Raw genomic sequence first — 21,968 nt, forward strand, 5'->3', positions numbered from 1 at the left:
TAATTTGCTACTGTAGTCTTAGAACCTCACTTATGCAAAGGAATAATTTTGCTCTCTTTCCACTCCCTTGGAACTCGACCAGAACTGAGACTTAAACAGCTTAGTCAAAAGCATTGCCAGTTACCTTGAATATTCTTGTAAAACCCTAGCTGATATCCTATCTTATCCCACAGCTGTATTTACATTGAGATTCTGCAATATCCTAGGAACCTCCAATTCATCCACATTTGTTCCCATATCAGTGTCTGTCACATAGGTTTAAAGCAGTAACCTCACTAGGAAAATGTGTGCTTGGAAAGTGGTCAATCAGTAACTCAACTGTTTTATCTGTTTCTGTCTCCTCATGACCACCATCATTCATTAAGGTTAATCTTCCATAGTTATTCTTCCTCTTACTTGCCACATAACAAAAGAACTGTTTGGCCTGCTTGGCTAAATTCTTCTCATAATATGATTTTGACTTCCTTGCCATGCTGGTCACCTTTCTTACCTGAGCCTTATACTGTTCATGAGTTTGCTGGTTGCCTTTCTCTTTATACCCTCCACAGCATTTTCTTCTTCTGCAGCTTGTGCTTAATGATATTACTCATCCATCTAACTCCTACCCAATTAACCCTCCTTACCCTAGGTACACAATTTAATACTGCTTCCTCTAGAGGACCCTTAACTATATCCCATGCACTACTAACATCCTTACCCTGCAGCGTTTTATGCCATGGTAGAGATTTAAGCATGTCATAATCACCTGCCTTGTAGTTCAACAAATACCCCTTCTTAATAGAATATTTCTCATGTTTTACAATCTCCCAAGTCAAGACCACATGGTCACTTTCACCAATTGGAGGCAATGTTGTCACCTTTGTTATGGATAGCTCTTCTGATCCTATGACCAGGTCCAATACTTTCCCACCCCTAGTCCCCTCCATCACATGCTGCCTTAAGTACTGATTTATGTATTGCTTTGAAAGTGAATAAGGAGAGAACAAATTACACGATAGTAGAGTAGAGAGAGCATTGATACAAGACTGGAAAATGTAAATATTAGTGATAATACTGATAGTGCACTGGCAGAAGTTGAGGAGAACGTAGAAGACCTGAATAAAGAAATTCAGTCTCATGCTAAAGTCCTTCACAGGACAAAGCATGAGACCGAATAGTTGCAGATGCAGAAAGGGATCAGTCAAACTAAAATAGAAAAAAAACATGAGGTCTGTAGCCAAAGAGAAAATTGTAGGAATAATCAAGATATGAGGGTAAGCAAATAATTATTTACAGCGATTCTGTGATAAGGAGAGTTCTTCATGAAAGTTTTTACAAAATCTTGTTTCCCTGTTGCAAAAATTAATATTAGTTTTGCCATCAGAATGCAGAAAGGGAAGGTAAAGAACTGAATATGTTGGCTGGAACCAATGACCTGAGTTGAGAAATATTGTATAAGGGAGTATGTCAAAGAGTTGATTGAAGAAGCAAAAAAAGAAGATTGACAGAGTGAAGTTTGTCAATCTACCGCCATGCTATGATAGACACAAACTGAGAAGAAGAGCGATAGGTAATGAATCAATATGCAACTCAATGAATCAATATCAGCTAATGAATCAATGAATAATAATGAAAGAAGTAATAATGTAGAGTTTGTAGACCTATGGCCTGAGTTTGATGGATGGAAAGATTTGTACAATGCTGATGGACTGCATTTAAATGGATTCACAGTTAGGTGTCTGGAGAGAGCTTTATTCACTCAGTGTGTAAAATTGCAAAGTCAGGAAAACTAAAGCAATTAGGGCAGATGCAGATGAGTGTGTATGAAGGCATCCGTGAAGCTACCCATACACGATACTAACGTACTATAGATTGATCAACCAACCTCTCAGGTATGGGCTCAACATTTAAAAAAAAAAAAAAAAAAAAAAAAAAAAAAAAAAAAAAAAAAAAAAAAAAACTGTGTGAAAGAAAAACAAAAAATGCAGAATCTAGTCTCTCAGGCAACAATATCGAATGGGGTCAATTCAGAATGTAAAGGTGGTTGGGAACCTAAGGGGAGGCTACAGTTTCTATATACTAATGCTAGAAGGAATAAAAGGAAAAAGTTTTTGACATTGCTTAGTGCAACCTTGTCAAAAGTTATAAGCATTATATTGAAACTTGGCTAACAGAATATGATATAGTTACAGGGAAAGAATATGATGGAGGATAGAGTAAACAAGACAGGGTGAGTGGGTGGGGAATACTGTTGATAATAGCAGATGAATTGTAGCCAACAAGATTAGGAATCAGTCAGACAGATAGCAGTTCTTTTGAATTGATCTGGTGTGAGATCAAAGCTAATAGGGCAAAATCTAAATTGACTGCTGCTATAGGCCAGGGATGATGTACTTATACTTTTCCAGAGACGGGCAGGGCCTGAGGCACTAGAATGCTCCTGGGGCTCTTAAATTGTCTTAATTTTTTGGCACCTCCCAGTTAAGACCCGTGCACCTGTGCTTAAGTACAGCCCTAGATGTGGAAAATATGCATTAGCAGATTAGTACAATGAGTGTAAGTCGAGTAATTAATAGGTTCAAGTTTATACTATTTACTTGAAGCAGAATGTGATGGAGCAGACTCAGGGTATGAGTGTTGAATCGTGTTATAGGGTCAGAAGACTCCATAACTAAGGGGGCTGGCTACATTGCCTCCAATTAGGGAAAGTGATCATGCGATCTTGACTTGAGAGGTGGCAAAATGTGAAAATTTCAGTTAAGAAGGGGTATATGTGGAACTATAAGGCAGGTGATTAGGATACACTTAGGAGGCAGCTTGAAACAGTACATGGCATAAAGATCTGCAAGGGAAGGGTGTTCACAGTGCATGGGGGGGGGGGAGTAGTCAAGAGATATCTGGAGGAAGCAATAGCACACTGGACACCCAAGGTCAGGAGGGTAAATCAGATAGGAGTTAGATGGATGAGTACATTAAGCATGAGATACAAAAAAAAAATAAAATGTTGTGGAAGATATATAAGGAGAAAGTTGGCCAACTACCTCATGAGCAGTATGAATCAGGCAAGAAAGGTGACCAGAATGGTAAGGAAGGCAAAATCAGAATATGAGAAGAATTAGCCAACAGGCAAAGGGAAATTGCAATTTTTTTTTTTTTTTTTTTTTTTTTTTGTTACAAGTAGGAGGAAGAATGATAATGGAAGTACAACTTTAACTTTGGCAAAGTCCCAAGAGAGTGGAAGGAGGACAAAATCATTCCTTTGCATAAAGGAGGATCTAAGTCTGTGGTAGCAAATTATAGACCAATTAGTATCTCAGGAGTGGTGGTAAAAGTACTAGAAAAGTTGGTCAAAAAGAACACCCTCTTCACCTCTGCCATAGCAGTATCTTCACTTGGATGATATACCCTTGCAAAATGGTCACTCGATAGCTCAACAATTTTGTCTGCCTCTGTTACCTTTTTACCATCTGCTCTTATTAAAGTTATCCTTCTATTATCATTCTTCCTCATATTTGTGACATAACAAAAAAACTTTTTGAGATTTCCTTTTGCCTGTTGGCTAATTGGATAAAGGGAATGGCTTCATGGTGATACTGTTGTATTTTGTAAAGGCATTTGACAGGATACCACATGGAACTCTTTACACAAGCTGCAACAAATGGGGATGAATAATATGAAACTGGTGATGTGGATAAAAGAATGGCTGATGGACAGATTCCAAAAAATAGTATATGAAGGAGGAAGAGGGCATGTGATAAGTGGTGTGCCACAGGGCTCTATGCTTGAACAACTACTGTTTAACGTGTACATAAATGTGGAAAATTGTAAAGTTATGCATTTTGAGATAAATAGATTACAAGCTATGTACCAGATTAAAGAAACTATACTCCAGGAAACTGATGAAGCCAGGGACTTGGGGGGGATACTAGTAGTAGATAGAGAGCTGATGTTTTGAGGGCATATTGCTAAAGTAGGCAGGATAGCTCACAGGATTACTTGATTATCGAAGAACACACACTAACAAGCAGAGATAAGGGAGTTATCATTCCTGTTTTTAAAGCCTTGATATGACCATAACTGGATCACTGTACTCAGGTCTGGTCACCTGGGTTTCTTGGGGATGAGGAACTGGTGGAGAAGATCCAGAGGCAAGTGGCCATGATGGCAGATGGTCTGTGAACTGCTCCCTATGAGGAGAGATTGAAGGTTTGTGGATTGCAAAAGTTGGTTGATAGGCAGAAAAGGAGGGAATATGATAGAAACATTTAAGTTGCTTAAAGGGTTTTATAGGATTGATGAAGGGGATATGTTTCAGCATTTGGCTACAGGGAACAGAACAGGTCATCCCTGGAAGGTGGGGGGAGAGCATGGTTAGCAAGGGCATGAGACTAGATTTTTTTGTTTGGAGAGTGGTGAATGAATGGAATGAGTTGTCTGAGTCTGTTGTCAGTGTTTTGTCTGGTAATGGTTTCATGGAAAGGTATAATGGATATTGTGTAGATAGTTTGGGTTTCCCATGATGAGTCTTAGAACATCATGTAGGTGCCCATGTAATAATAATAATATTTCAGCTACTTAAGTACAATTTTTAGTGAAGGTGGCAATTAACACCATTCAACACCACACACACACACACACACACACACACACACACACACACACACACACACACACACAGGAAAATAAACTTCTTGATTGCAAGGCAGTTTCAAGTAGAGTTATGTGGGAAAACATCAAAAATGGAGAAATTGACAATGAAACTTATTTGGGCCTATGCCCATAGAAGGTTCTCCTTGAGAAGAAGTGGAGGAATGTTTCAAGTCATTGGAGCAGGTAGCTAACATTAAAAAAAAAAGGAGGGGGGGAAGTGGTACTTGGAGATCTAAATGGCCAAGTAGAAAATGAATCCCATCAGGCATACAGGAATGTTTCGGAAAATTTGGAGAAAAGAACAGAGCTAATAATAGCAGTAAGTATCTGCTAGATTTCTGCTCAGGATATGGACTAGTCATTACTAACACCATATTCCAACATAAAGATGTATACAAGTTCACATGAAGAGAATATGCAAGAAATAAGAAAAATCTCATTAACTATTATGTCATTATTAATAGTGATATCTTCATGCTAGTTCAGGATACAAGAGTGTACAGAAGATTTGAAACTGGAAGTGACCATCACTTATTTCTATGTAGAAAATAAAAATGAATATCACATTGAAAAAAGAACAGTATGTAAGATAGTTTTAAAATAAATTAAAGTGAGCAGCTTTTACAGGTAAACTGAGAAAGATTGCTACAAGTTGCCTCAGTCCTGAACTACTTCAGGCGCAAACTTTGTTTGCCTACACTTGGGTAAAGGATTAAACTAAATTTATTATAGTCTAACCAAGTGGAAAATAAACTTCCAGTCACCAGTAGAAGTCATGTAAGTGGTTAGTAAGAGTGCATAAAGCAGATTTTTTTTTTCTTGGAGAGTAATGAATGAGTGTAATGGATTTTCAGAATTAGTTGTGAGTGGAATGCCCTGACAGTGAATGAAGTTGGAATGAAGATATGAAAGGAAAACTAAAACATTATTTACTGATATTATTACTTCACAGAGTGATAATGTTTTTGTAATAAGAAAAACGATTAAGTAGTGAACATACAGTTCATGAAGCCTAAATTGATTGTATTAATATGTACAAAAGCAGTAAAATGTATATGATAATTTTTAATAAATATTTTAAATAATAAATATCTTAACAAAAGATATTGTGAAAAAAAATTCAAACTTCATTAAATAACTAAGCTTATTTGCACAATTTGTAAACAGGTAAAATGATTGAATATTATAAATTTCTAGACATGCCACATCTGTATTTCACTGCTAATAACGGTGCTGGTACAACATACCGTTCAGGGCCATCCTAATAAAAAAAGCACTGGTGTATACAAAAGTTAGTCTGGTTGCCTGTGATATGAATCCTCTGACTCCATAGAGATACCTATATAATACTACCATAATCATAAATAGCTGTCATGTTACAAATGAGGCCTAGTGGAAAAGCTTAGAAATGGAAGAAAGGCTATCATCAAAGGAATTGGAGATGATAACGATGACATGAAACTGATGTTAAAAATATTCTAGATGTTTGGAATAATTACTTTGAAAGATGGCAAAATAAACAAGTAGTGAGAGCATGGTGGGCGAAAACACTCAGCAGGAATGCAAACAGAAGTACATATCAATACTGGAAGTAGAAAAAGGCATCAAAAACTTGAAATGTGGAAAGGCAGTTGGTCTAATATCATCTGGAGTAGATGATATTCGACCAGAAATGCTCAAATATGGAGGTAGAAAAGTACCTCAGAGGCTGCAATGCATGAATTCAGGGCCTAGTCAGAAGATCGAATTCCAGATGATTGTAGTAGAGCTCTCATAGTACCCATCTATAAAAAGAGAAATAAAACTGAATTTGAGATTTTTTTATTTTTTATTTTGATGTTGCTATCACCCAAAAAAGGTTATTTGTAAACCTATAGTACATTTTGTACAATGGGCAGGCTAGGTATATTTTTTTATCAATTATATATATATATATATAAATATATATATAGCAATTTGTAGTATTAACTCGGTACTGGGATATGTTCATATTTATATATACTGACTATAACCGAGACTAGAATAACAATTAAATTTATTCAAAACGCATATATATATATATATATATATATATATATAATACTTGAGAAATAATACTATATATAATATTTTTCTCAAGTATACTTGAAAAATGGCTAAGAAAAATTGTAGAAGATAAGCTTAGTGAAGAACATACTGGATTCAGGTCAAACAGAGGTTGTCAGGATTTTCACTTATAAGACAAATAGTTGAGAAATCAGCGGAATATAAAAAGGATCTGTATTCAAGTTTTCCAGATCTGGAAAAGGCATATGACAAGGTGCCAAGAGGAAAGCTGTTCAAACACTATAGTTGAATGGTGTAAATGAGTTGTAAGTCAGCAGTTAGAATTGAAGGAGTTAGTGGAAAACGATCTAATGTTAAATCAGGCATGAGACAAGAGTGTCTCCATCATCATCTATATAGATCACATGATGAAGGAAAGTGATATAAAATCTGATATCAGAATTGCGATGTTAATCTCAGCATCTTATTTCATGCAGATGATATTATACTACTGAATAAATCAAGTATGTCTGAAGGATTCCCTAATTAAATTGGATAACTGCTATAATAAAGTTATAATAAAAATTAACAATAAAAGACAGACTATGAAATAGGCAGGAACATTGAAAACAGTTACATCCTGAATGGGGAAATCTATAGAACAAGCTAAACATTTCAATGAATTTAGGCACAATTTTTATTGAAGATGGCAAAATTAAATATATGGAAATTGACAACAGAATTAACAAAACTAGTATGATGGGAAGTCAATTGAATAAATTTGTATGGAATAAGACGAAAATTAGTCAAAACATTAAACTAGCTGTATGCAATACAGTGCTGAAACTAATTATGACTTATGGATAAAATGTTTTAAAAAAAAAAAAACGTTTGATCAAGAAGTGGAGACCACAGATAGGAGAGCCCCCTGGGAAAGATTAGAGTGATGAACAGGTAGCATCAATGGCAGAATCATATTAAAAAGAAGATATTAGGAAAAGAACTCGACATTGTTAACACTTAGAAATGTGTTAGCAGAGCTAATCTCAGGTGGTATGGTCAGTTAAACAGAATAAGAGAAGAAAGGTTAGCAAAACAAGCATTCTTTGTCAGGATAGCAGGTAAAAGACCTAGAGGAACACCAAGATCCAGGTGGTTCATGACAGTAAAAAATACCTTAGAAGATATAAATATAAGATCTGATAATACTGGAGTCTTGGCAGAGAATGGATTAATTTGGAGGAAAATTGTCAATAGGAAATTAGCAATAATATAACTTTTTTAATATTTTTTTTTATATATCCTGCACATCCCCTGATGGTATAATGTCAGGAATTTGATGATGATATTGCAAATGTAACTAGAATAACCATTGTGTAAGAAATTAAAGGAACTTGATAGTGTTCCCCCCCCCATACAGAAAGAGAAATATTTATAAATCTTTATAGAAATAAATCTTTATTACATAATAAATCTTGCATAATTATTACTGTTCTAATAGAGAACAGTAATAATTCATCAGCTGTTTTTGGAGAATGGACTTGTGCATGAATGAGTATTTAGGCTTGTTTACATTCATGATAAAGTTTAATGGAATAATTACAGTACAAAGAGAAATAATTACACAGCAGGTTTAATCATTTTAATATTCCATCTCTGTCACAGACATCTTCAGGAATACAATGTCAAAATTGTAATAACCCATACAAAAACACACAGAAGAAACAATAAGTGGAAGAAATAAAATAAGTGGATGAAATGAAATGAAGACCCAAGTCTTAGGTTCACCCTCTATGGGTGCTGCTGGCAAGCCTTAGATATTGGGCAGGAGGCCTAAGAATTAAAGTTTCCCAAATCTTGGTCAACTTTATACAACCATATTTATTAAGATTCGGCTGGGTTGTTTTAAATCTGCTACTGATTCTAAAAAAAGTCTTTCAAGTTTGTATTGACTGTAATGGAGCATGATAGTTTTCTTCCACCTGATTTTGTGCAAGGTATCCAAACACATGGTCTGCTAGACCTGCTAATGGTTTGCTATGCAGGGTATTTCTGTAATTCTATGTAATGCTGTACAGGGTATCCTTGGATACCCTGCACAGAATCAGATGTAAGAAAACTATCATGCTCAGAAATCAATGATTATCAAGTTTTTCATAAGAGAAAATAAGTTTTCAGGTATGAGAATTTGTGAAGTATGTTGATAGCTCTCGATACACATCATTAAAGAAAGTAGAATGATTGGCTCCCCTTTTTTTGTCCCACCACAATAAAGAATTGTTACTCTGAAGAGAAAAAATATTGCTTCATTCAACTTTTATTAGAAATGCAGCTGCAAGTAAAAAAATAATGTAAATTTTTATGGTTAAAAAAAAAAAAAAAAATTAGTCTCAAATTATCAGTTGAGTAAAAGGTTAATATATTTTAAACTCAGATAATATGTTAATTATTTAATTATCTTTTTAAATCTTAATATGAGCTTTTGTTTTTGTTAAAGTTTACTTCAGAATGTATATTTCTTTTTATTTATTTATCTTAGAATTATTAAAATGTTTTCCTTTTTATGTGTATAAGTGTTAAGGCTCAATTTACTTAATTATTGTGGCAGTTAAGACTAATATGTAAGAGTAGAAAAGAGTATATATATCTAGGATCAAACTTGTGTGCTAGATTTCAGTATAGATATTGCTGCTGATAGAACAACCATTACAGTCAAGAGACAAAAGACAAATATATATACACACACACACACACACAGACAAGTACACTACCAATTTTCCAGCAATGGGTGGTTTGGCATGTCCGATCTGGACAAAATTACACCCGAACTTTCCGTGGCTACCCAACTAGTTCAGTGGGCTGCCACAGATGGCGTTGCATGTGGTATATGCTTGTTTAATTATTGATATCTGAAACTGGTGATGACCCGTTGATTACATTTATTCCTAAAAAGAGTTCCTAAGCAAGTTCAATATATGGTAGTTGTTGCAGTGTCATTGTAAACTGTGGCACCATCTTGACATTTGATATTTCTTCTGATGAAACTGTTGACAATGGCTTTATAGGATTTAACGTATCAAAGGAGAAAGAGGTGGATCACGAGTTGCTGGAGTATGCAAAAACTGTTAAAGCAGGGAAAGATCAAAGTAAATTAAACAACATTGCTTCAAAATGTTGTTCTTCAAACAACATGAAAGATCTGTGATGAATCAGTTAACTAGGAAATAGAGAGTAATATGGGAGGCACTTAACTGTGAGACGTTTATGATTAGATCTACAATCCCAGTAAAATTCTGGATTTTTCCACCTTGGGACATTCTTGGTAAGTGCAGTGAATGATGAACCTATTTTCATTTATAATATTCTCTACTATTGTTGGACCAGTGTTCTCTCCACATGTCAGATGCTGATGGTAAGGTAGACAAAGAGAGTTCGTGAGCTGCCTTACAATCAACATCTGACATGTGGAGAGAACACTGGTAAAACAATCTCCCAACAAATGGCTTCCTGGTTGAAGATCCCTATGCTCTGCAGCCTGGTTTTGCTCTTCCTAGGGAAGATTTGGTCAACAGGATCAGAACTAACCAGGGCAGATGTGGCTACCTACTTCTCAAATGGAAACTGTCAGACCACCTTTATTGTGATTGTTCCCCCATAGCCCAGATAATCACTCATATTGTGAATGACTGCCCAAAGCACCAATTACGTGGTCACCTCCAAGACATCCACGAGGTGACAGATGAGGCTCTGGATTAGCTTTCTGGATTGGACATTGACCTATAGCAGCTTTGTATTCTTTCTGCCATAATAAATAAATAAATCTACTATACCAATAAACGTGCATCATTTCTTCATTTAATTCACATTTAATACCTATTTAATTAATAATCTTATTTCATTGACACAAATAAACTTGTATAATATCATTTATACTAAGGTATTCCATAATCATCAAATTCCTGACATATACACTCAGAGGAGTGTACAGGAATGGATGTAACTTTTCATGTAGTGCTAACATTCAATCAACAACTTTTCTCCAGCTCAGCATGTTATCTATCAACATTCCAATATTATCAGATCTTATATTTCTGTCTTCTAAGGTACTTTTTACTGTATCAATCCACCTACATCCTGGTCTTCTCTGGGTCTTTTTTCCTACCATCCTGCCAAAGAACACTTGTTTAGCTAATATTTCCTCTCCCATTCTGTTTAATTGGCCATATCACCTGAGATTAGCTCTGCTAACACATTTTTGAATGCTAACAATGTCAAGTTCTTTCCTAACAGCCTGTTTTAATATGATACTGCCACTGATATGACTCTGATATCTGTGGTCTCCAGTCTTTGTTCAAGAATTTTATTTCTAATGCAGCTCTCAGATCCATAAGTTAAAATTGGTTTGAACACTGTCTTGTATACAGCTAATTTAGTGTTTAGACTAATCTCTCTCTCTTATTCCATATAAATTTATTCAGTTGACTTCCTACCATACCAGCTTTGTTAATTCTGCTGTCTATTTCCAAATTTAATTTGCCATCCTCACTAAAAATTATGCCTAAATACCTGAAATATTTTATTGGTTCTATAGTTTCTCCATTCAGGATGCAGTTGATATTTTCAATGTTTCTGCTTATTTTTATTATCTTTGTCTTTTTAATGCTGATTTTCATACCAAATTTATTACAACATTTATTCAGTTTGGTCAGGAAATCTAGCAGACTTGTCCTGGATTTATTTAGGAGCATAACATTATCTGCATAAAGCAAAGAGTTCAGAAAAATATCTCCAATCTTGATATCAGATTTAATGCTTTCCTTCATAATGTAATCCATATAGATATATGGATCACATATGGACCATATAGTGGAGATAATGTACACCCTTCTCGCACACCGGACTTGACATCAAATCATCTTCCTGTACCTCCTTCAATTCTAACTGCTGATTTACAACTCAAATAGAAACTATGTATTGCTTGATATAATGTCCCATTTACAATACATAACTGGAGAGTCTTGAACAGCTTTCCTCTTGGCACTTTGTCATATGCCTTGTCCAGATATACAAAACTTAAATACAGATCGCTGTTATATTCCCATGATTTCTCAACTATCTATCTTTAAGTGAAAATCTAATCCTGACAACCTCTGTTTGGCTTGAACCCAGCTTATTCTTCTCCAAGCTTCTTGTCCACAAAATTTTTTTTTTTTTTTTTTTTTTGCCATTTCTTAAAAATACATCTCACCAGGAACACTCAGTAAAGAAATTCCTCAGTAATTATCACATTCAGCTTTATTCGCTTATTATTATTATTATTATTATTATAGATGGATACTATGAATGCTCCTCCAATCATCTGGATTTTGACACTCTGACCAAGCCTTCTGAATTATGCAGCATATCCATTGTAAAACTTTTATACCTCTATATTTTAGAATTTCTGGTCAAATATCACCTACTCCAGCTGCCTTTCCACATTTCAGGTTTGTGATTGCTTTTTCTACTTCAAGTACAGAAGTATATTCAGATGGCAATCTGGTTGAGTGTTTTCTACCACCATGCAGTCACAGCTCGTTTCATTAAGCAATCTTCCAAAGTAATTACTCCATACATCAAGAATAACTTTATCCTCAGTTTTCGTGTCCCTTTTATTATCTCTATTTCCTTTTATAGTAATCTTTCCTCCATTTCTGAGCTTTTCCAATAGCCTCTAGAATATGTTACCACCTTCCTGGTATTTATTTTCAATGTTCATACCAAAGTCTTCCCATATTTTTGTTTAGCTAATTTTATGCAATGCTTTGCTTTCTTGCATTTTTCTCTGTATTCCCTAAGAGCACAAGGTGACTTACTTATCAGAAACTTGCAATATGCTTTCTTTTCCTTGACTGCCTTGTTAACTTCATGAGTCCACCATGGAGTTCTGATTTTTCTATCTTTGCAGATTACCTCACCACATGCTTCTCTGGCTGAATCAATCAAAGTTTTCTTTGGGGTTTCCCACTGAATCTCCAAGGTTTGGTTCTTGTTTTCAAACTCTTTCAGTTTTTCTTGAATAAAGTTTGTGCATTTGAGTCTACAGTTCAAATCTGATAGCTGTTCAAACTTTGATTCGTTTCAAAACATTTTTACACACCCTTTCTTTCAATAGGATTTCATGTAATCACTTAATTCATGTTTAATTTACATTTAATATTTACATTTCTAGCTTTAATTTTCCATGGTATTTAGAGATATGGCAGAGGTGTAATTAGTGCATGAGATGGGTACTGATAATTATTACTTAGCCTCTATTTGTCTTGCAAAACTCATAATCCAACAAAACTGGAACAAAGGGCACAGAAAATCGACACATAAAATTTTTACAATGATATAGAATTGTATATCTGTATTACTTATAAAAAAGTCAACATACATCCCCATGGGCAAAGTGGTGTATCATACCATGTAATAAGTTGAGTGTGTGTAGCTGGTATAAAGTGGAGGAACATGATGCTCCCAAGTCAGTGCAAATGTGTTCTGGGAAACGACTGTGAGAAAGAAACTGACTAAGTTTGAAAGAGGCGCTGTGATAGGATGCAATGTTACAGGCCTATTTATTTGGAAAATCAGGCCATTCCAGGTTAACAATCAGTTGCTTTCTTACATTTTTCTCTGTATTCTCTAAGAGCATAAAGTGACTTACTTGCCAGGAACTTATGATATGCTTTCTTCTTTTCCTTGACTGCCTCTTTAACTTCCTGAGTCCACCATGGGGGTTCTGATTTTTCTATCCTTACAGATTATCTCACCACATGCCTCTCTGGCTGAATCAATCAAAGTTTACCTTAGGGTTTGCCACTAATCGCTAAGGTTTGGTTCTTATTTTCAAACTCTTTCAGTCAACAATCAGTTTGCTTCCTTTAGACAATGTATACTATATCGTACTGAGATGGAGTGCAGGGAGTCAACAGCAGTGGACAACCCATCACACTCACTGAACGTAACCGTATGTTGATACAAATGATAATATGTAAAAATCACCATGCATTGGCCAACACATTCAATGCAGCGTTCCAGGCATCAACTGGAACACAAATTTGCACAAAAACATTCATAACTAAGGTTCACAACATGGATTTCCATGGTAAGGGCCACAACATGCAAGTCTCACATTACCTGAACCATCATGCAGTATTGTTTATCATGCAAAAAGCGTGTACAGTGGGATGTGAAAGCTTGGAAAGCTCTGTTATGGAGCGACGGATCATGATATACCCTTTACCAGGTAGATGAATGGTGTGGGTGTGGTAGCTGCCCGGTGGACATCTCTTACTAGAGTGATAACCCCAACAATGAAATTCAGAGGCAGAGGTGATGGTATGGTCCTGTTTTTCCTAGTTTGGCCTCAAAATTCTGTTTGTGGTGCTACAAACAATGAACTCTAAGAAGTATCTTAACATTCTAAACAATGCAATGCTTCATACTTTGTGATGTTTCTACAGAACTGACCATTGTCTCTTTCAGCAAGACAATGCAAAGTGTTATAAGGCTGCTGCTGTAGCTATAACTGGATGCTCTGTGAATATCAAAGTCACCTCATTTGATTGGCCTCCACAGAATCCTAATCGCAATCCTATTTAATATCTGTGGGATGAAGTGGAGCACAGGATGAGGTTAAGGGAAATCCACCCCATAACAGCCCAGGACTGTTGTGGGATGGATGACCATTCTTCCTGTAGACATTACACATCTACAGGATGAATGGTCCAAAATCTCCATCATTCATTATCATACACATGTGGAACGCATGATCCTTAGGACTGCTGCAATCATCGCAGCGAAAGAAAGTCCTACATCTTATTAAGGTGGGTGCCATGGCTGTTTGATTCCTCACAAATATGGTGTCCTTTGACTTTTTATGAAGCAGTGTGTATGTATATACAATTTTTCTTACAATTCAGTATACAGGTGGATATACCTATTAATGAGATGTACCAAGAGAAGGTGAAGACTGGACATTAGATCTGAACCCTAGTCATAGTTTTCTGCATAGCTTAAAAAACTATGTGGAAGTTTCCTTTCAGCTAACTGGCTTTGATCATTAAGCAATACTCACGCTGAGGTTACATGTAGAAAAGTGGTGTAGTTTGGGCACATCAAGACTGACTTGTGGTTGTAACTAAAAGTAATCTGATTTATTACTGAAATGTGAATATAAAAGCCTTTCATCACATTACTGTAATGACCAATAATTCTGATAAATAGGATGGTATATAACTCAAAGAAGTATCCAATTCAGTTCCTAAAGTACACATCAACAATGCTTCTAGATTAATTAATTCCTGTTTATCATACTGATCACAGATAATAAAAACTATTAAATGAATATACATATGCCAGACTTCTTCACAAAATCAACAAATATTAATCCAAATTATAAAAGTCTGGTTTCATGTGGTCTGATTACTGAAAATTAACTGAAGAATTAAAGTCTATTCATTTAATATTTTTTCTTTTTTTGAGGGGAAGGGTGGAGGGAGAAGGACCTAATAAGCATAGCCTTTAAAACATCTCAAATAATAATACGAATATGGTTGGAATTGCAGCCAAGGAAACAAGGAATGAGGCTAGTATGTTAATTTGCATGTTATCCAGTCAATGTATCTGTTTTGCAGGATGAAAAACTTCTATCTCTTTCTACACAAGTCTAACTACTCACCTTCAACTGGAAAGTCCTTACAAAGATTCTAAAAGTCCTAGACAAGCTTCAAATCTGAGTTGGTCTCTCCAGAAGAGCAAATGTTACAGATAATATATAATATGTAGTTAATGAGTCATGATGTACACAGTATGCATTATATTTCGAATAAACATACATTTGATTCATTACTGTATGTATCTGACAGTTTAATGAAAAAAATACTCATTTACAGCAAGTTTATTTATACTAAATTAGTATCAATACAATCAAATAAAAACTGACCTCTAATATCTACATTTCTATATTTTCTGATTTCACATTTCAAATACTGCTCAGCTGATACCATTAGTTATCAGGGCGATCAATATCACGAATCAACTGAGGTCCTATGAACTGTTTATATTCCTTCATTCTAGAAGGTGTGCGAATTTTTACTTCAGGTAAAAATTCCCAGCCATTTAACACAGAATCCTTCTTTACAAATGCTGCAAATCCAAATAATACACAGAAAAAAAGGCCATATCCAGGACTTTTAACTGGAAAAAAAAAAAAGGAAAAAAAAAAAGGAAAAAAAAAAAAGATAAGTTTAAAATTTTACATGATATAATTACATAACTTCCATAACTTCAAAATGCCAGATATCCCACCATCTGATTTTCATTCAAGCATGAGATGCTGACCAATTGCAGATATTAATATGGTATATGAATAAGAAATTGGTAACACAGATAAATATTGATTTTACGTATTTTTTTTACCTAGTCTACAAACCTGCTCTAGAGAACAAACACAGAATTTTTTCAAGCCACCACTTCAGGGTCCAATAAATGGGGAGGGCTCTCACACCGAGCAATGATATTCATCTCCCACCTAAAGACCATCACAAATATCCATTTCTGCAGTGGGATTTGAACCTGCAGCATGTTTGTTGGAAAGTAGTATGCTAACCACTCAGTTAACCAAGCTGGCAAAGTTAGTGTGGATTATTAACAAAATAGTGTGGTTGGCCTCTCACAATGGATCCAAGAATCCATTGTTTGATAACAACCTAATTATTTTAACTACCCCTCCCCCCATACACATACTAAAAAAGTCAAAAAATTTACAACAATGAATCATGTGAACAAGTACTTGAGAAAGAAGGAATCTATTAAAAAATTTCTTGAAAAGTTAGGAGTTGTACTACTTTATTCCAAAGAACAGATAGATGGAATGAAGGAAGATGAGAACACTGTTCAGTATGTTTAGAATTAAACTGAGTATGAATGTTTGGTTACTCATGTCCAGGGGCCAACAAATTACACAAAACTCTATTTGCGAGGTAAAAAATGTACTCACCCAAGACCACCATATTTTAATGATATATCCCAATAATTCAACAAAAGTTTCAGAAAATGATTAATAGTACTGAACCATGATTGGAAAAGTTTGTTATTTTTTGCCTAGCAAATGGAGTTTTGTATAATTTGTTGGCCCCTGGACATGAGTGATCAAACATCCATACGCAGTTTAATTCTAAACATACTGAACCATCTTTTCATCTTCCTTGATATTCATCAAAGACAAAATGAAAAATATTATATTTTGCCCAGTCTGCAACTACTCAACAGCTAGCAAAATCTACTCACCACAGGCAAGTGGGTGAGCATATTTATCAAGCCCTGCTCAGGTCCTTACATGATTAAAGGAAAGTGGAGGAATGGTAGTGGTCAGAACCAATGATTTGAAAATAACTTACCTATAAAAATGGCATAATGTACAAACCATCTATTAAAAAGTAAATGGAGGATGTCTGTGAGAAAGGGATAATTTAATTAGGTATCTTATGTACACAATCATGAATTCTTACAGAAATTTTTTTTTACACTATCAGAATGTAAGACCAATATTCCAAGGCCCATCAAGATTTGTGATTTATAAAGTGTTAGGAGTTAAGGAGCAAAGTAGCATTTTTGAATGAAAAAGGATACCAAGTTTTTTGGAGGTTGAACAGGTTATGGATGCAATATTTTTATGCCAAGATAAGCTAAATATGAGTCAGCTCAAGAAGAGAATGCTGATCTGAGCTGGAAATTAGAATATTATCAAAACAGTCCTGTTACCTGGATCTTTCTTCCAGGTAACAGGACTGTGTTATGACAGAAATGAAAAATTCACTAGACTATCTTCATCTCCACTTTGGAAATGGTGAGGAAACCAACACTTAAGACACTGGGCATGGAAAATCTTGAAGTTTAAATCATTTAAATACATACTATAAAGTTTACTGAATGAATAAGAGAAATGAAAAGTACTGTCATGAAATGTGTTACATGAGCAGTAAATTTGAGCTGATGAGCCAAAAAAAAGTGTTTTTAATTAGTGCATAGTGTGGCTTTTTATCGGAACTTGTGCTGCATTTTTTTAGTTTGGATACAAGTGTCCTTCAGCAGTGCTGTTTTTGTTGGAATTTTTTGTTGCTTGTGTTTTGCTACTTGTTTATTCTTACTGCTTCTGCTTCAGAAAATGACATCCATAAAGAAATGCACATTGGCAGCACAGAAAACTTTTGTATGAAGATCAAGCTCTGCCTTGGATTTTTCATAGTGGATGCATTGCAAAAATTGCTATACGTATGCACTGAAAAATGTGAAAGATTTGTGGACTGTTTCGGTAAACGAAAACAAGGAAAGCATTAACATATGTGAAAAAGTGTCATGACAGACTAGAGTGATTAGAAATGGGAGCAAGAGTCAGGGAACCATAGTAGAACTGAGACAAGAGGTAGTGAAAATGAAAAGCAAAATGAAACATCTGAAAGAGGATATTAAACATTTAAATATGAGATGATGAGAATGAGGAGGAAGTTTTAATATTATGAAGAGCCAAAGGATAGTTGTATATCAGTGTATGGGGACTCGATCATTAGAGATGTGACTAATAAAGTGCACAAAACATGCACTTAATTCTTGTGGAACAATGAAGCAAATAACTGATGCAGTGCAGAAATGGAAATGGCATCAAAATCAAAATTAGTGGTAGTCATTGGCACAAATGAGGAGAATGTCGATAGGGACTTGAGGAAGTTGTTGCAGAAGGTAAAGAATAATAGTGTTGCTGGAAAAGTCATTAGAGTGCTGCCCATATACGAGGGTGGTCTGAAAAGTTCTCAGCATCGCCCATAGATGGCAACACTATCGGCAAGATTTTTTTTTCTAAGTTGGTACATCTGTCATAAGCATCCATGTGAAATTGCAAGTCATTCTATCAAGTAGTTTGTTTTATACAGCTGTCTGAAGCAAAAGTGTTGTCTATATCCCTTGAAATGGATAAAATTGAGTATCGTGCGGTTATAAAATTCTTTGTAAAAAGAAGGTTTAACACCAAAAGAAATTCATTCAAAGTATATAAACGTTTATGGGCACTCTTCACCTTCATTTTCAACAATTAAGAAATGGACTGCTGAGTTTAAATGTGGCCGTACCAGCCTTAATGACGATCCACGTGAAGGACGTCCAAAAAGTGTAACAACACCAGAAATCACTGATCAAGTGCACGATGTGGTATTGGATGATCGACGAGTGAAAGTGCTTGAAATTGCTGAGACTATATGCATTTCAAAAGAATGTGTAGGATATATTTTGCATGAAGAATTGCAAATGAAAAAGCTTTGTGCAAGATGGGTGCCGTGCTTGCTCACAGTGGATCAAAAACGCACTCACATGAAAATCTCTGAACAGTGCTTGGAGCGTTTTAACAGGAATAAAACTGATCTTGTGCATCCATTTATTACTATGGATGAGACTTGGATTCACATTACAAGAATCCAAACAGTAGTCAAAACAGTAGACAGAAGCCAGTTGTTCAGCACCTACCAAAATCTACCAAAGATGTGGGAGACAGTCATCCTAAGACCAAATTAATATCTTTTTTTTTTTTTTTTTTAAACTTAGATAGCGCCTAATTGGGACTTTAGTGTTGCACGCTACAATTACTCATACTAGTCCCACTGTTACACAGGATTGCGGTTGTCTCACTACTGTAACAAACTTTGTTTGTGTGCTCTGAAGATGCTATATATAATACCAGCGAAATATTAGCATTTAAGTTAATAAATAGTTACTTTCTTATCAATCTGTGTTCGTATCTATACCGTTAAAATCCAATTAACATCTGTGCCTAGTGTCAATAGCGTGAGAAGCAAGGACAGACCTGTCAGATTCCAAAAATGTAATAGTCTTGATGTTCTTCAATTCTAATCAAGGAAGAATGGTCAGTCTGTCCAAAACAGGAAAGGTGACATGAGCAGGGTACTTGATAGAGGTGGTAAGACAGGAAAGAGGTAGTCATGTATCCACTGTTGATTGCAGACAGAAAGACCATTTCCAAGCTGGTTTCTGAAAGAAGTATATAGATTGAATTTATGAAGAATCCTTGCTATTTGTCCCAAGATTCATTTAAGGTCTTCATGTTGGAGGATTAATGGATTGTATACAGCACTCAGAAAGGATTAAAACAGAATTTAATACTTCCTATATTTCGTCTCAGTCATTGAGACATTTTCAGGGATTACAAAAAAACTAATGTAACATATACACAAATACCACACGATACTAAGTCCAACCACGTGGGTGACTTTAAAGTCCTAACCAGGAAGAACATCCTCTAAGGGCAGTTGTAGGTGACCTGGAATGTAAGGTAGGATCTCTGATGATAAGTGTTTCCCAAATCTTAGGAAGCTTAATGCAACTGTATTTATTAAGATTTGGTTGATTTCTGAGAGCTGCTGCTGCTGATTCTAAAATTAGTCTCTCTTTTTTGAATTTGCTGTGGTGGAGCATGGTGGTTTTTTTCCTGTGGGTTGTATCCAAGACATGGTCAGCCAGTCCTGACTGACCATAGTCGTGGTTGCAGATATATGACTTGTGTTGCTCCAGGCAGATGGTTGTTGATCTGCCTGTCTGTCCAAAGTACGCAAGCTTACAGGAACAGGTACTTTATAAACTCCAGGCATTGAGAGAGGAGGAAGCTGATCTTTTGTAGAATGGATAAGGGTAGCAAGTTTGTGGTGGGGCTTAAATGCTGTGTATAGGTTGTACTTTTTTAAAATCTTGGCTATTTTTTCCAATGGATGTAGGGTATGGTGATGGCATTTCTAAACTCTTTCTGAAGAGAAGACAGGGGAATGGGGGGGGGGGGAACTTATTATTTTTTTAATACTGTGATCGCTGTAGCCATTGGAGAGGAAAGTGTTGTGTATGTGGTCAAGCTCAGTTGTAAGGGCAGTTCCACTGGAACAAAGACTGTGGGCTCTCTTGGTTAGATTTTAATAATGCCATATTGTTGAGCAGGATGGTGGTGGGAGAGTTTGTGAATGTATCTGCCTGTGTGCGTAGGTTTTCTATATACAGTGAAGGAAAGTGTACCGTTAGGAAGGTGTGTAACTCAGGTGTCCAAGAACAGTAAACAATTATTCTTTTCCTTTTCCATCGTAAACTAGATTCTTGGATGTAGGCTGTTGAGGTGACTGAGGAAGGAGTCTAATGTGTCTACTACAACTTCCATAACATGTGGGAATTTAATATTTTGCACACAGATTTTGTTGGTGGATAATGCAGTGAAAATTTGTTAAATTTTCCGGATGGATCTTTAGTTCTATTGCTCTTTCATGAACTATTCCAATAAATCCCTTCTGTGCATCAACCATTAAAGGGGCTCCATCAGTGCATATGCCAGATGGTGAACTCCATTTAAGCTCAAATTTCTCAAAGACTGTGTTGACTGTTTCAAATATATCTTCACCGGTAGTTGTTCCTTTTAACGGTCAAAGCGCAATAATTCTTCTGTGATGTTGAAATCCGCATCAACTCCTCGAATAAATATTGCTAGTCATGCTGTATTGGAGGCATCGGTGCTGTCATCCAAAGCAATTGAAAATGCTTCCAATCTAGCAATCTTCTCTTTTAAACTTTTTTTTGATATCATCAGCCATAATTTCTATCCATCGGACAACAGTACATCTCAACAAACGAATATTCTCGAAGTCTTTTTTCCTCTTCAGGACATATTATACTTGCAACATCCAGCAGACATTCTTTGATAAATTCTCCTTCACCAAATGACTTAGAATGCTTAGCGATTTTTTCGCTTACCACAAAGCTGGCTTTGGCAATGCTGTGGTGCTGTGTTCTTTGCTTGTTGAACATTTGCTTCTGGGTATCCAAGTTCTTCTTCAACTTCTGTATTTCATCTTTTCGTGGTTGTCCATCAATTTTTGGGTGATCCGCATGTCTCGAAGTACAGTGTCTCTTCAAGTTGTATTCTTTGTTGACGGATACAGATTCATTGCACAGCAAACATACAGGCAAATCTTTATTCAGAATAAAATAATAATCTTCCATACAGTTGTCTTGAAATTGACGATTCTCTGCATCTACTTTTCTTTTTTTTGCAATAACCCCTGACATTGTCCCGAATTTATAAGTGATATTCAGAATTGTCAAACAAAACTGTCTTCTACACCGCAGCCACTGAACAGAACACAACATCAACGCAGGCACCGAACAAATCATAACATCAATGCAGGCACTGAACAAAGCATAACACCAACGCAAGTACCGAACTGGCACGTAACACGTTCACACACACC

General features: G+C 35.7%; 1 protein-coding gene across 1 annotated transcript in view; it reads right to left on the reverse strand.

The window, feature by feature from the left end:
- Nucleotides 1-15,561: 15,561 nt before the first annotated feature.
- The window catches only part of ND-B14.7 (NADH dehydrogenase (ubiquinone) B14.7 subunit), a 62,441-nt gene continuing 56,034 nt past the window's right edge, over nucleotides 15,562-21,968 (reverse strand). The window contains exon 4 of the mRNA XM_090405659.1: nucleotides 15,562-15,876. Within this exon, the coding sequence (XP_090261785.1) occupies nucleotides 15,686-15,876 (191 nt within the window). The 3' untranslated portion in view covers nucleotides 15,562-15,685. The remainder of the gene's footprint in view (nucleotides 15,877-21,968) is intronic.

Source organism: Typopeltis vanoorti, chromosome 15 (assembly GCF_054136105.1).
Source record: "Typopeltis vanoorti isolate ZY-2024b chromosome 15, IOZ_Tvanoo_1.0, whole genome shotgun sequence".
NCBI lineage: Eukaryota > Metazoa > Arthropoda > Arachnida > Uropygi > Thelyphonidae > Typopeltis > Typopeltis vanoorti.